The 13,230-nt window shown below is 42.0% G+C and overlaps 2 protein-coding genes across 5 annotated transcripts in view; both read left to right on the top strand.

The window, feature by feature from the left end:
- The window catches only part of acap3b (ArfGAP with coiled-coil, ankyrin repeat and PH domains 3b), a 55,919-nt gene extending 47,178 nt beyond the window's left edge, over nt 1–8,741 (top strand). Inside the window, exons 16-26 of one of the 4 annotated variants that reach the window (XR_003411516.2) lie at nt 439–508; nt 625–719; nt 844–1,055; nt 2,306–2,398; nt 2,573–2,674; nt 3,326–3,546; nt 3,797–3,906; nt 4,081–4,191; nt 4,354–5,374; nt 6,874–6,920; nt 8,492–8,529. Coding sequence is in view for 3 of the 4 variants with exons in the window: in XM_027023061.2 (XP_026878862.2) it covers nt 439–508; nt 625–719; nt 844–1,055; nt 2,306–2,398; nt 2,573–2,674; nt 3,326–3,546; nt 3,797–3,906; nt 4,081–4,191; nt 4,354–4,415; nt 6,874–6,920; nt 8,492–8,560 (1,192 nt within the window). In the remaining variant the exon portion in view is untranslated. Of the gene's footprint in view, nt 1–438; nt 509–624; nt 720–843; nt 1,056–2,305; nt 2,399–2,572; nt 2,675–3,325; nt 3,547–3,796; nt 3,907–4,080; nt 4,192–4,353; nt 6,332–6,873; nt 6,921–8,491 lie in introns of those variants that run through there. The other 3 variants (XM_027023062.2, XM_027023061.2, XM_027023063.2) reach the window with 3 other exon arrangements.
- A 506-nt stretch (nt 8,742–9,247) lies between these two features.
- Nucleotides 9,248–12,798, top strand: LOC113585537 (ubiquitin-conjugating enzyme E2 J2). The gene is made up of 7 exons (XM_027023071.2): nt 9,248–9,742; nt 10,450–10,580; nt 10,786–10,826; nt 10,925–11,027; nt 11,123–11,261; nt 11,470–11,550; nt 11,764–12,798. Exons 2-7 carry the CDS (start codon nt 10,450–10,452, stop codon nt 12,049–12,051), a joined length of 783 nt encoding a protein of 260 aa, XP_026878872.2. The 5' UTR covers nt 9,248–9,742; the 3' UTR covers nt 12,052–12,798.
- The last annotated feature ends 432 nt before the right edge of the window (nt 12,799–13,230 follow it).

Genomic DNA, 13,230 nt, shown 5'->3' with positions numbered 1-13,230 from the left:
ACCCACATACACACATGAAACACATATACACACACAAGCACCCACATGTTCTGCATCAAACAGTCCACCTCTTGCACCTCATCAGCCCGTCTGTAGATTAGCGGCGCCGGTTGGCTAATCAGATTAAATCTCTCCCACCACCCTGCAGCCAGCCAGTGAAAACAGGAGATGGGAGAATGGCCTGAAGAAATGCACAGGCATGCCGCGTTAGCGCTCACAGGCACAACAGACAGCGCAAAAACAGAGGGCCACCTTGTCCCTGAAATACTTTAGGCAGACATACCGATACGAAACAAAATCCTTTTGTGCTGTTTTGCCACCGCACTGCAAGGTATCTTATGAGGAAACCTCCTCTGAATCATGAGCTAGCATTACAAAGGCACTGTGAGACAGATGTAGGTTTGAATCATGTTTTTATGATGATGTCACACTTTGCAGGAGTTTGGGTGTTCACTGTTCAAAGGTGCGCTCTTTAACGCTGGACTCTTGGGAACCAGAGCTAATAAAGGTACGTTTCCACCTAGGTGTCGGCTTTCTTAAGGACTTAAAACACTCTGACTGCCGTATGGACTTCTGACTCTCGCTCTTTTCACTCCTGTTCTCTCTCTTTCTCTCTTAAAATAGTTAATGTGTGAGCTCGGTAACACAGTAATTAATCACATCTACGAAGGTGCCTGTGAAGAAAGAGGTCTGAAAAAACCGGGACCCAGCAGCTCCAGGTCTGTCCCACCTCCGCACTCCCCTCGTCTGCTGAGATTCAGTGGTGATCATTGCAGAAAACACTTTTACCAGAAGCTGCTTAAAAGGAAGGGCCTTGTTCTTGGTCTTGTTCTTGTTTAACAGGCAGGAGAAAGAAGCTTGGATCAAGTCTAAGTACGTGGAGCGGAAGTTCCTGAAGAAGATTTCTGGCTCGGAGGTGCTGACGGCTGGTGGCAGGAAATCGCATCACTGGCATGTCAAGAAGTGCCGAAGGAACAACACTGTGCAGGTGCCCAAGACCCGTCGGAAATACCGGCATAACGGCGGGACTGTCTCACCAGGCAACCTCTCCGCAGGTAGTGTTGCAATGCACTCATGGCTGTACTACAGAGTACTGAATGCAACACACCTGGCCTCATAGGTCAGGTAGACTGTTTGATTTAAAAGAACCTCGAGATGAATGTGACATTGAAAAACCCAGAGAACATATTACAAATTAAAAATGCTAAATTAGACAGGTGTGTGTGTTTGTACATATATTACAAATAAACAAACACACACAATATGATAAAATAAGAAAAGATTATCTGAGATTGATCTATGCGTGGTCCTACTCCATTGTGTGCACCTTGATTGATAGCGTACTGTCTCACACTCGCAGTCTATGCTACTCAAGCAGGGCTGAACTTAATGCTGCATTAAACCTCTGTCTGTAGAGAAGTCTAGTTCATGAATGCTGATGAAATGGTTGGGTTTTATGTTTTCTGTCCAGATGAAAAATGATCACATAGATAGACAAAGCTTGTTAAATGGATTAGATGATAATAAAAATAACAATACATTTTATTTATCGGTGCCTTTCAGGATACTCAAGGACACTTTACAAGAGCAAATGAAAACATGATGAAAAATGATGAGAAAGATTAACAGGGTAGAAAAAGTAAATAAAATGACAACACAGTAAGTAAATAAATAATGGTAGAGAGATAAGGTTTGTTAGATAGATAGATAGATAGATAGATAGATAGATAGATAGATAGATAGATAGATAGATAGATAGATAGATAGATAGATAGATAGATAGATAGATAGATAGAAAGACAGAGATAGATAGATAGATAGATAGATAGATAGATAGATAGATAGATAGATAGATAGATAGATAGATAGATAGATAGATAGATAGATAGATAGATAGATTAAAAACTAAAGTTAAATCAGATGTGGCTTATTTTTTTGCTAGGTGGTTCATTGAAGAGCATGTGAAATTATCTGAGGACCACCCATTTTACACTGGAAGGGGAGAAATCATGTCAAAATTAATTGTTAATAATTAATAAAATTAATAATGAATTTACTAGAAACTGGAATAGTAATCACAGGACCCAGTTTGTATATTTACATTTACATTGTATATTTACATTATGAACAAGAGTTTAGGTTCCCTGGAGCTTTAAATTTCTATTTGTACCACGACCTTAACCTTAACACAAAGTTAACCCATGAACATAGCACCATAATATAGCTTGCTTGTTGCGTCTGAAAATGACAGTCATATGTAACTTTTGTCAAAGGCACTGTTTTCTGCTTTGATTCTCACTGTCAGCTGCTGCAGCCAGATTCCGCAGGGAGTCACTCTTCTGTCCGGATGAACTAGACTCGCTGTTCTCCTATTTCGACACAGGCTCCGGGCCACGCAGTGAGTCATGCCGCCATTTCCCCGTGAACCCACATGGCCTGGCATTCTGTCCCGTGGTATCCCTGTCACTGTTCTACACGTCCCTGTTTCAAATCCCAGTAGAAATCCCTATTCCTTCTACCAGAACAATCGGGCGTCGGCGCGAGTAACGTGTCCGTGATGTGGCGCTCTTTGGTCCGACAGGTCTCAGCAGTGACAGCGGGTTGGGCGGAAGCACAGACGGCAGCTCTGACGTGCTGGGCTTCGGCTCGGTGGTGGACAGCGTCACCGAGGAGGGTGAGTGCTCAGCCACGGGCCGCAGAGCTGGGTCTCGAACACATGCACACCATCGGGACAAGACTAGGACGTCTAGAAAGTTGGACTAGACATCAGATGCTTTTTTTTCTTTCTTAAAATCGTTCTTATTGTGGCGACCGTTGTCGGCCGGAGGAGGACGCTGCTTCCCCCCCCCCCCGGATCTCGGTTCCTCTCAAGGTTTCTTCCTCACGCTCTAGGGAGTTTTTCCTCACCATTGTCGCCCTTGGCTTGCTCACTGGGGGCTTGGACTCTGACATTTGTAAAGCTGCTTTGTGACATCTGTTGTAAAAAGTGCTAGATAAATGCATTTTGATTGGACGGTACCAGGGCATGTGTGCACCAAAAGTACAGCTTCTGAGAATTTATACTTGGTCATTTGTGCTTTTGGAGACTTTTACTCCACCACAACTGAAAGTGCATTTTGAACATTTTTTTTTAATCCACGAAATTCATGACACTAAGTGCATTTTTGAAAAAGTGCTTGACTTTATCCTTTAACAGAGTAACACATCAAGGTATTTGCTGTGACTGCAGACTTCTTCCAACCCTGCTGTTTAGGCAGACAAAATCTAATCTAAAATAGCAAATTAATATATGAACCTATTAATATCTCTGCCCACCTCTGTGCAGAGTGTGAGGACTCTGAGGAGTCCAGTGGGGAGGTGGAGATCGAGCAGGAGGTGTCAGACCCAGAGGACGCGCGTGAGCTGCACCCAGGAGCGCTGCTCTGTAAGGCGGCGCGCGCCCGGCTCCTGCCTGTCATGGCCGAGGCGCTGGCGCACGGTGCTGATGTCAACTCCGCCCATGACGAGGATGAGAGCAAGAGTCCCCTAATACAGGCTCTGATAGGGGTAAATCACCCCACCTGATGCTTTACATAACGTATTACATAACAATGTATTACGTCACTCTCTTGCACTCTCTCTCTCTCTCTCTCTCACTCTCACTATCATATTCTCTCTCACATTCTCTCTCACTCGCTCACACTGTCTCCCTCTCTCCTTGTCTCTCACACACACACACACACACACACACACTCACACTCACACACACTCACACTCTCCTTCTCTCTCTCTCTCTCTCTCGTTCTGCCTGTCTCAGGGCTCGCTGATAGCCTGCGAGTTCCTGCTGCAAAACGGAGCCGATGTCAATCAGAAGGACGCCAGGGGGCAGGGTCCGCTTCACCATGCCACGTGTCTAAGCCACACAGGGTAAGAAGGAAAAGGGTTGAACGCTTTGGCCCTCCCTCCTACTTCAGTGCAAGCAGAGAGCATGCTCCAGATACATCTGCCACCGCTCATCCATTTTACTGGTACTGTAGGTACTTGTGGTCTCTGAATAAAAGTATGATGGAGAATAGGAGATCTTTGCTGTTCTGCCCCCAGGCAGGTGTGTTTGCTTCTGAAGCGAGGAGCATGTCAGACCGAGGTGGACGTGGACGGGCAAGACCCCTTGAGCATCGCTGTGCAGGCGGGCAACGCCGACATTGTTACACTGTGAGGGCCACAGTTAACCTGTCCTTTATATGTAATGTTTGTTTTGGTTGCTTAACGTCCGTGGTGGATCTAATAATGCACTGTGCACTTCTGCTCCTGTGATTTCTAACACTGCTTCTGTCCCCTCTGTGACCACCCCCCCCCACCCCACCCCCGACGTAGGCTGCGGTTGGCTCGCATGAACGAGGAGATGCGGGAAGCAGACGGACCCCTCGGCCAGCCAGGTCAATTCCCAGGCAGCAGTCCTACTGAGCAACAGTACAGAAAGTGCATTCAGGAGTTTATCTGCCTTACCATAGATGACTGCTAGGGGGAGCACCTGAGCAGGATACAGGGCAAAGGGAGGGGTGGGTGGGCAGACAATATCAGCCTCTGTCTGGTTGTGAAACAATATCTTCGGTCACATTCCTCCCTATAGTTCTGTCCCTTGCTATATGACTCATTTCAGATTATCAGTGGGGTACTGTCCATTAAAAATTCCATGTCCACAGAGTATTTTTAAAAAAAATAATGAAACTATAATGGCTATTATTGCTGCAGTAGCAGTAGGTACTCAGTGTGGCTGATGCTGAAGACCTCGCTCTTTGTCGAGGCTTTGAATGGCTGTGGGATGATGTTAAACATGCAGAAAACAGCAGTACAAGCTTAATGTAGGCATGGCTAAATATCATAGTGACTCAGAGGTAGCTTGGTAAGCACATGAAAATCACATCAAAATGGTTCTGTAGCATTATATGGTCATCTTGTACAAATATGACTGAGTGCACGTTGCCTACCGACAGTGTTTTATTTGGTGGGTTTTTTTGTTTGTTTTGTATTGTTTTGCTTTTTTTTCCGGCATGATTCTGCCGTCAGTGAGTGTTGTTCACTGTGTTTTTTGTTTTTGTTGCTGTCTTTTTTTTTTTGATCTATATTTATGATATTCTGCCCAGAGGACTCGTGCAATGGTAACTGGAATACAGAAAATCTGTATCCATGTACATTCTTCTCTGTTAGGTAAACACACAAGATGTTCCAGTGTTGAACTGCATTCTCTTCAGCCTTGCGTTCATCGACTCATTTTGACTCGCGATTGTTTTTTTTCCACCCACATTTAAATTCCTCGCATGGTTTAATTATGGACACTTTTCGAGCCCTTTAAAGTTTTAGAAAGAAGACGGTGAATCTAAATTATTTATAGAAGGTATGATAATAGTTGTACGTTTTATATATTTGTACTTGTATCTCCATACCCTGAATTTACTCGTGATGTGGCTTATTTTTCTGAGTCAATAGAGCTCTCGTCAAAATCGGCTGCTTCAGACCGCACTTCTGTGCACGTTCAGCCCAGAGGATGCTGGCTGGAGCAACACATGACTGCAAGCATGACTCCTTATGGTGGCGAACAGGATTTGTCATTTTATAGAAATGCATGGCTTTTTTGATTAAATCCAGTTTGGAGCACTGTTGTTCAAGATTTTTATGCACATTAGTGTGGACTTCATTAGCTATCTCAGAATCGCCTCTTAGCGGTACACGTAAGGCATTTTTTAGCTGTCAGTAGTGTTGGTCAGCCGAAATCTGATGAGGGTGAACTGAAAAATGCATATGAATTGAACGACCTTCAATATTTTTGCAAAAGGTTAAAAGGTTTTATAGAAACGCGACAGACTGTGAACGTACTGTTACTGGAGAAAGGCGTTTTTTTCTCAGTATGAAAAAACTGCAGGAGAACAAACATCTTAAATGCTGCACATTGCGCCTTTTTTGTTTTTGATTAAAGTGTTTGATCCAAAATCTGAAACGGAATGAAAAACAAAAAGCAGTAATAGACGATTTCTAACTCGAATGGAGATGACGTGGGGCTGGTTGAAGTGTTGTGTCTTTGGGTGTGTGTTCAGCGTTGATTCTGCACTATGCTCCTGAAGAACTGTGGTGTAAATATGTATTAACTGCTCTCAACTGCTTGTGCTTTCTGTGGGTCATTTTCCTGTTCTCTTTTACAATGGTCCCTACAGTCTGTTTTCATACTGTTAGATAAAGTCCTGCACTTGGAGACATTCTAGCATTATTTACACAACTAAAATCTTAAACAAAACTCGATTGTCTTTTGAAACACTGAAAAAAAAAGGAGAAAGAATAAAACTTTGATGCTCTTAAACTCCTCTCTTGGTTCTGCGCTTTGTCTTTCTACACACTGTGGGTCTCTCTGTGGCTTTGGATAGTTGGTTTTCACAGATGCACTGAGGGAGTGCAAGAAGTGAACTTTAGTCAGGTGTGTGGGGAGGTCTCTCTCTGTTCTCCTGGTCTGTGGGTTAATGCTCTTTCTCTGTGCAGTTTGTATATGGGGGAGGCTTCCGAGGTAAAGACCACAACTCTTCACTTTTCATAACAATGATGTTGTTTGTTATTGTTGACTAATAATTACGACAACAAATTATTTTTCTAAGACTAATTGTAATGGAAAAAAACTGATTCACAGATTGTCTGACATTCTCAAACTCAAAAGACAGCACTGCCTTGGGGTTTCCTCTGATAGTGTGGCAGGTCTTTTATTTTACATTAATTTTGATTGTCATGCATTTTGAAACCTGGATTGGAAACTTGTGTATTTGATATATCTGAAATACTTGTCACCTTCAAGTTAATCTGCTGTCAAACCTTCAAACCTTTTGCCTAAATGCCATTTCATTCTCTTTACAGACTCCATTAATCCTCTGAGCACTCAGAAAACAAAGCAAAAGGACAGAGTGAGTGATGCTACCTGGTATTATTAAGCAGTATTAGTGGGGAAGGACATCTCTTTCTCTCTCTCTCCCTCTCTCCCTCTCTCTCTCTCTCTCTCTCTCTCTCTCTCTCTCTCTCTCTCAGTCTCTCTCTCTCTCTCTCTCTCAGTCTCTCTCTCTCCCTGTCTCTCAGTCTCTCTCTCTCCCTCCCTCTCTCTCTCTCTCTCTCTCTCTGTCTCTCTCTCTCTCTCTCTCCCTGTCTCTCTCTCTCTCTCTCTCTCAGTCTCTCCCTCCCTCCCTCCCTCTCTCTCTCTCTCTCTCTCTCTCTCTCTCTTTCTCTCTGTCTCTCTCTCTCCCTGTCTCTCTCTCTCTCTCTCTCTCTGTCTCTCTCTCTCCCTGTCTCTCTCTCTCTCTCCCTCCCTCCCTCTCTCTCTCCCTGTCTCTCTCTCTCTCTCCCTCCCTCCCTCTCTCTCCCTGTCTGTCTCTGTCTCTCTCTCTCTCTCTCTCTGTCTCTCTCTCCCTGTCTCTCTCTCTCTCTCCCTCCCTCCCTCCCTCTCTCTCTCCCTGTCTCTGTCTCTCTCTCTCTCTTTCTCTCTCTCTCTCTCAGTCTCTCTCTCTCCCTCTCTCTCTCCCTGTCTCTGTCTCTCTCTGTCTCTCTCACTCTGTCTCTCTCACTCTCTATCTCTCTGTCTCTCTCTCTGTGTCTCTCTCTCTCTGTCTCTCTCTCTCCCTCTGTCTCTCAGTCTCCCTCTCTCTCTCTCTCTCTCTCTCTCGCTCAGTCTCCCTCTCTGTCTCTCTCTCAGTCTCTCTCTCTCTCGCTCTCTCCCTCTGTCTCTCTCTGATGTGGCATTTTTGGGGTTACTCCATCACGTTTCTGAAAAACAGTATCAAATGCATGCTGTAGAATATATATACAATATGGCTTTATTAAAAGAGCTGGACTCTGAGTAGCCTTAAGGATTACCTCTAATAGCTGGTTGATACTTAGTGTCTCAAATCTTAAGCCTTGGATCAGGGCTGTTCCGCACAAAGCCCCTCCTGAACCAAAGTGCTGGCACTAGTAAGGAAAAACTGGTTAAACTAAGCATTTTGCATAGTTTTAATGATCCCGTATATGAGGGTGTGATTGTTGTTCATGAACCTCTGCTGTCATAATACCAAAAACAGATTGTCCAGTTGTAGAAATTTCTGTAGGTTTCATCATTCTCCTAAATGGCAGAAGAAACAAGAGATTTGTCTTTTGGGCTTTGGGAAAATAATCACAGGAAATAAACGCAAACATTTTTCATGTATTGCTGTATTTATATACATTATCAGCCCCTTTGTTCTTTCAATTAGCACAATGTCTAGTTTCTCACTGAACTCTGGTGTTTATATAACACCAGAGGTACAAGTCTTATTTATGTTAATTATGTTATTAATTATTTGTAATTAATTATATCCAATTACTGTTTTCATGGGGAATGATGCAGAGTGCTGGACTGCGTATTACTAGGCTTTTAATCAGGGCATATATCTGAATATATCATATATGTCTTCCACTACGAGCAAAGATTCATCCGATGTTTGCCTAATAACTCTGAATCCTGTTTTAGGCGTCATCACGTTCAATGACATCGCTCGGAAGTCTCCGCACATGGCTTCAACCAAGCCCGAAAATGTGAGCGCCACTAAGTTGAAAAGATACTCCTCCGATGCAACTAATCTCTCATGACACGCATGTAGTGAGACCCATGTTGTATAATATAGGTCCAAAAACTATGTTTAATGAAAGAATTGTGAATTGCATTTGTGCATATACTTAAAGTGTCTAAATATGTAATAAAAGAGTACTCTTTTACAGAATTTCAGAAATGTATTGGGTTGGATTTATGTTTGTTTATATAGATAGATAGATAGATAGATAGATAGATAGATAGATAGATAGATAGATAGATAGATAGATAGATAGATAGATAGATAGATGATTTTGGGATATTGCAGTGTAGTTAGTAAAAAAGAAAGAAACAGAACATTATGTACAGATGAACAGAGGTCCTAGTACTTCTGAAGTTTACAGGTTTTTCTTCCTGAGGCATTTTGCTTACACATCTGATGAAAGACCATAGTCTGATAGTCTGAATCCTTTCTCTGGAAACACTGTGTACTACACAGCAATTTTTGATACCTTTATATATAATATGTGATATTTGAATGTCATACGCACATCTGCCACATTTCATATGCATATTGTATTGTCCTCGTCCCCGGAAAAATGAATCAATAAACTTTGCAAATATGCACTTCCTTTATTTGAGAAGCATGGCGAGAGTGCCATCTAGTGGCAACAAGTTAAATATTAATTTTGTTAACAAAGACTACTCATTTTTTAGCACCAACTATTTCTGATATCTGGTATAAATTTGCGACTTAAATTGTGTATTAACTTATACAGTAGCTAACGAAGGATTAATGTGACAAATTTGACAGTTTTAAATCAGCAAGTCTCTATGTGTGTTTAGCTCACTCTGGAGTACGCATGACTGGGAAGGACACGTTTCCAGTTACACAATATGGTTTTGGTTTTTTAAACAAATACAAATGTAGCTAGCTAGCTAGATTATTGGCTCTTAGATGATGTTTTTGGTGAGCAAACTTCGCTTTACCGGTGGTGTAAACCAAATCATCCCAACAAACCTTTGCACAATATGAACAAAGTGTACAGGAAGCGGCTTAGACAGCCGTGAGGTAAATACGAGGTTAGCTCAGCGGCTAACCAAGTAAAACAACCGCATTCTTTAGCACGATTGACAAAAATAACGCCTACCTGTCGTTAGACCTCAACATATTTCTTTGGAATTCAAAAGGTATGTACTTGACATATTTGTATGGGTTTTTTCGTCATCATAAGACCAAAGGAGATAAAAAGATAAGTTAGCTATCTAACGATGTTGGCCAACTCAGCCTTGCTAGGCTAGCAACTACAAAGCAATAGGTTACGTGTTTTAAAGTCCCTGATTAATCATACAGGTAGTCGCTTTCCTGTATGAAAAGGTGCAACAACGTTTCTGGCTAGTTATCTTCTCGCTGAAATAACATAGCTAGCCAGCTAACGTTGATGGATCTAGGTTTAGATAACTAAGTCATCCTCGTGTTACGGTAATGTTAGCCACCTAGCTTAGCTAGTCAGCTAACTGCGTTTACGCCAGCGCTGTCGGCCGGGTTCTCACAGGCCCTTTTTCACTCGCAGGTGTGGAGAGGCAGGGGCTAGCCGAATCAGAATAACAGCGAGTTTTCCATGACTGCACATATCATGACTCTGGAAAAGCTTAAGTTATCTTGCCAGGCCTGAAGTATGCCCAGTTGAGGGGCGTCGGCTGGCTAAATAAAATTTTTTAAAGCGACGTCAGGTTTAACTTTCCGCTATTACTGCATTTAGTATTGGGTTAATCATGATTACAAGCATACATCCATCTATACATACATACATAGAATGGGTATCTTTTGGAGAGAAAACCCTGTTTCACACACTTCCTTGGACTGACAGTTTGGTTTGTTGTTTTGTTTATTTCAGATGAGTAGCAACGGGAATAAGAGAGCACCAACAACAGCAACCCAGCGACTAAAACAAGACTACCTCAGAATAAAGAAAGACCCTGTGCCTTACATCTGTGCTGAGCCACTTCCCTCTAATATTTTAGAATGGTAATACACCATTCTCCTCCTGTTCACTGAAAGCTCTGTGACTACGTTTTGTGACTTGCAACAGACTTGAGTTGTGACTTATAATGTCTGTTTTTGCATTAACTCTTAAGAGTCTAGCAAAAGCTTTCATGAATGAAATAATGTGAACTGTATTTGATAGATAAAACTGAGCCCTTTTTGGTACCTTTTGGATTTTCTGATCTAGGCACTATGTGGTTCGGGGACCAGAGAAAACAGCATATGAAGGTAAACTTTCTATCGGTTTACAGTTTTTATTCACCTTATTACCAGGAATAGTAGGCGTCTTCATTAATGTGAGCTTTTTTCATAATTTTTTCTTTAAGGGGGTTATTATCATGGAAAGTTGCTATTTCCACGTGAATTTCCTTTCAAACCACCTAGTATTTACATGATAACCCCAAATGGGAGATTCAAGTGCAACACAAGGTAATATTTTTAGCAGCATAACAGACAAATAAGCCTTGGATTAGTTAGGTCAGCTCTTCATAACTCATTTTGGTTTGGTGTTTTTGATTGTCCAGGTTATGCCTTTCCATTACTGACTTCCACCCAGACACGTGGAACCCTGCTTGGTCTGTTTCCACCATCCTGACGGGGCTGCTGAGTTTTATGGTTGAGAAAGGTCCCACACTTGGAAGCATTGAGACATCCGATTACACTGTTGAGTACAGTTTTTCAGACCACTAACTTTGTCAGAACTGGTAGAAGCCTGCAGAGAGAAATGATTTACCAATACCTGTAAGCTGTGTAAACTTTGGTGTATATTATTGCAATGTGTAATGTTTTAAGGAAATGGGTGAGTATGTTCAGTTAAGTGTTTGTGTATTCTAAAGTACTGTGCAATGGTTCCTTTTGCTTTTTTTCCCAGAAAAGACAGCTGTCTGCACAAAGTCTGGCTTTCAACTTGAAGGACAAAACCTTTTGTGAGCTGTTTCCATATGTTGTTGATGTAGGTACTAAAACAAAGCGGTCAGTCAGAACGTTTACCCGTTTTGAGTATGGCACACTGTTTTTGCTTATGTTAACTGAAGAAACCGCATTTCCTCTCCATGTTATTGTGAGTGTTCCCGTTAGGGACACCTGTCCGTCTCTGCATTTAGGAAACCTACCCTTTTCCAGCTGTGTCTACCAGATTACCTGAGCTTTAACTTCTCCATTGCAGGAGATCAAGCAGAAACTAAGGACTCAAGAAGAACTTAGTTCACGACCACAGGCCCTCCCTCTCCCAGATGTCGTGCCAGACGGGGACCAAGGCCACTACGGACTGCCAGCCCTGAACGGGCACGCGCCTGTGGGGATAGCGGCAGCTCGTCAACCCCGTGCCCTCCAGCAGGCTAACCGCAACCATGGACTCCTCGGTGGAGCGCTGGCAAACTTGTTTGTAATCGTTGGCTTCGCTGCCTTTGCTTACACAGTAAAGTATGTTCTCCGGAGCATAGCCCAGGAATGAGGAAGGACCTACTGGGGCAGGGACTACGTGAGTGCGTGTCAGGCCACCGGTGTGAGCTCCCATACCGGCCAGTAAAAACTGCAAGAACTGACAAACCGGATCCACCTTTCTAAGAAGCAGAGGAATATGAGAGTTCTGATGCCCAACAGTGATGCAATGGAAGATGTCTCGCAAGTTTTGTCTGAACATAGTTCACCATGTTTGGCAGACTTCAGAGCATTCTACACATTAATTAAAACAAAAAAAAAACAACCCATTGACACAGTGTGCTCTCATGGCCAATTACCTGAGGCAATGTTCTCTCTTCAGTCATGTTGCAAAAGAAAAGACCAGAGTTTGGCAATTTTTATCATGCTTTGATAACCCTATGCCAATTTGAACTGGGAAATTATCCGTTCCCACCAGACTTCCATTTACTTTATGGTGTTTCTTATTTGTCTGTCTCCATATATCTACGTTGCCTTCCAGTTTTTACGTAATGGTTAATTACCAAAATTAAATATGCTTTTGTGGCAGATTTCATTGTATACACCAAATATCTCCTGCTGTGTGATTTGCTCGGGGGTGAAGTGTTTAAAGTGAAACTGTTTTTAATACAACAGTGAAAATCCCTTTTTCTTATTTATTTTTAAAGGCAGCCATTATCAGTTATATTATGGCTATTTGATTAGAATTTCTCCAGTGTAACATTTTCAAAATAGATGTGGGAGGTGAATATTTCTACTAATAAATGGCTTAAAATACAGATGTTTACAAAGTTTATATATTCTTTTTGCCTATTTTGTTTTTTAATACAAGAATCCACTGTGGAAGATTTACACGTTGCACTTTGTGAAAGCAATTTGATAAAGTTTAATAAAGAGAATTGTCATTAGATTCAAATATGCAGACATTTTTTTTAAAAGGTTTTAAAAGGTTTTTTAGTGATTTCCTCTACAGTGCTGCATAGTATCTGTAGATTTGATTGGAAGCAATGTATTTGTGCCTCTAATGATCCAGACACACCTACTAGAAATATTTGGCCGTTTCCTAGAATGGATATTTTAGAAATAGAAATTTCAGGAAGCATTATTCAATCATCAGATTAATGTCAGTTTCTGTGATCACACAAATTCCACTTAACGTTTTGCCAAGTGTAAGCAACCTGTAAAAATGCACATTGTTCCTCACTCAATAAGC

The sequence above is a fragment of the Electrophorus electricus genome, chromosome 20 (genome assembly GCF_013358815.1).
Source record: "Electrophorus electricus isolate fEleEle1 chromosome 20, fEleEle1.pri, whole genome shotgun sequence".
In the NCBI taxonomy this organism is placed as follows: domain Eukaryota; kingdom Metazoa; phylum Chordata; class Actinopteri; order Gymnotiformes; family Gymnotidae; genus Electrophorus; species Electrophorus electricus.
Note: the sequence above shows the minus strand (reverse complement) of the source record. Positions and strands in the feature narration are given on the sequence as shown.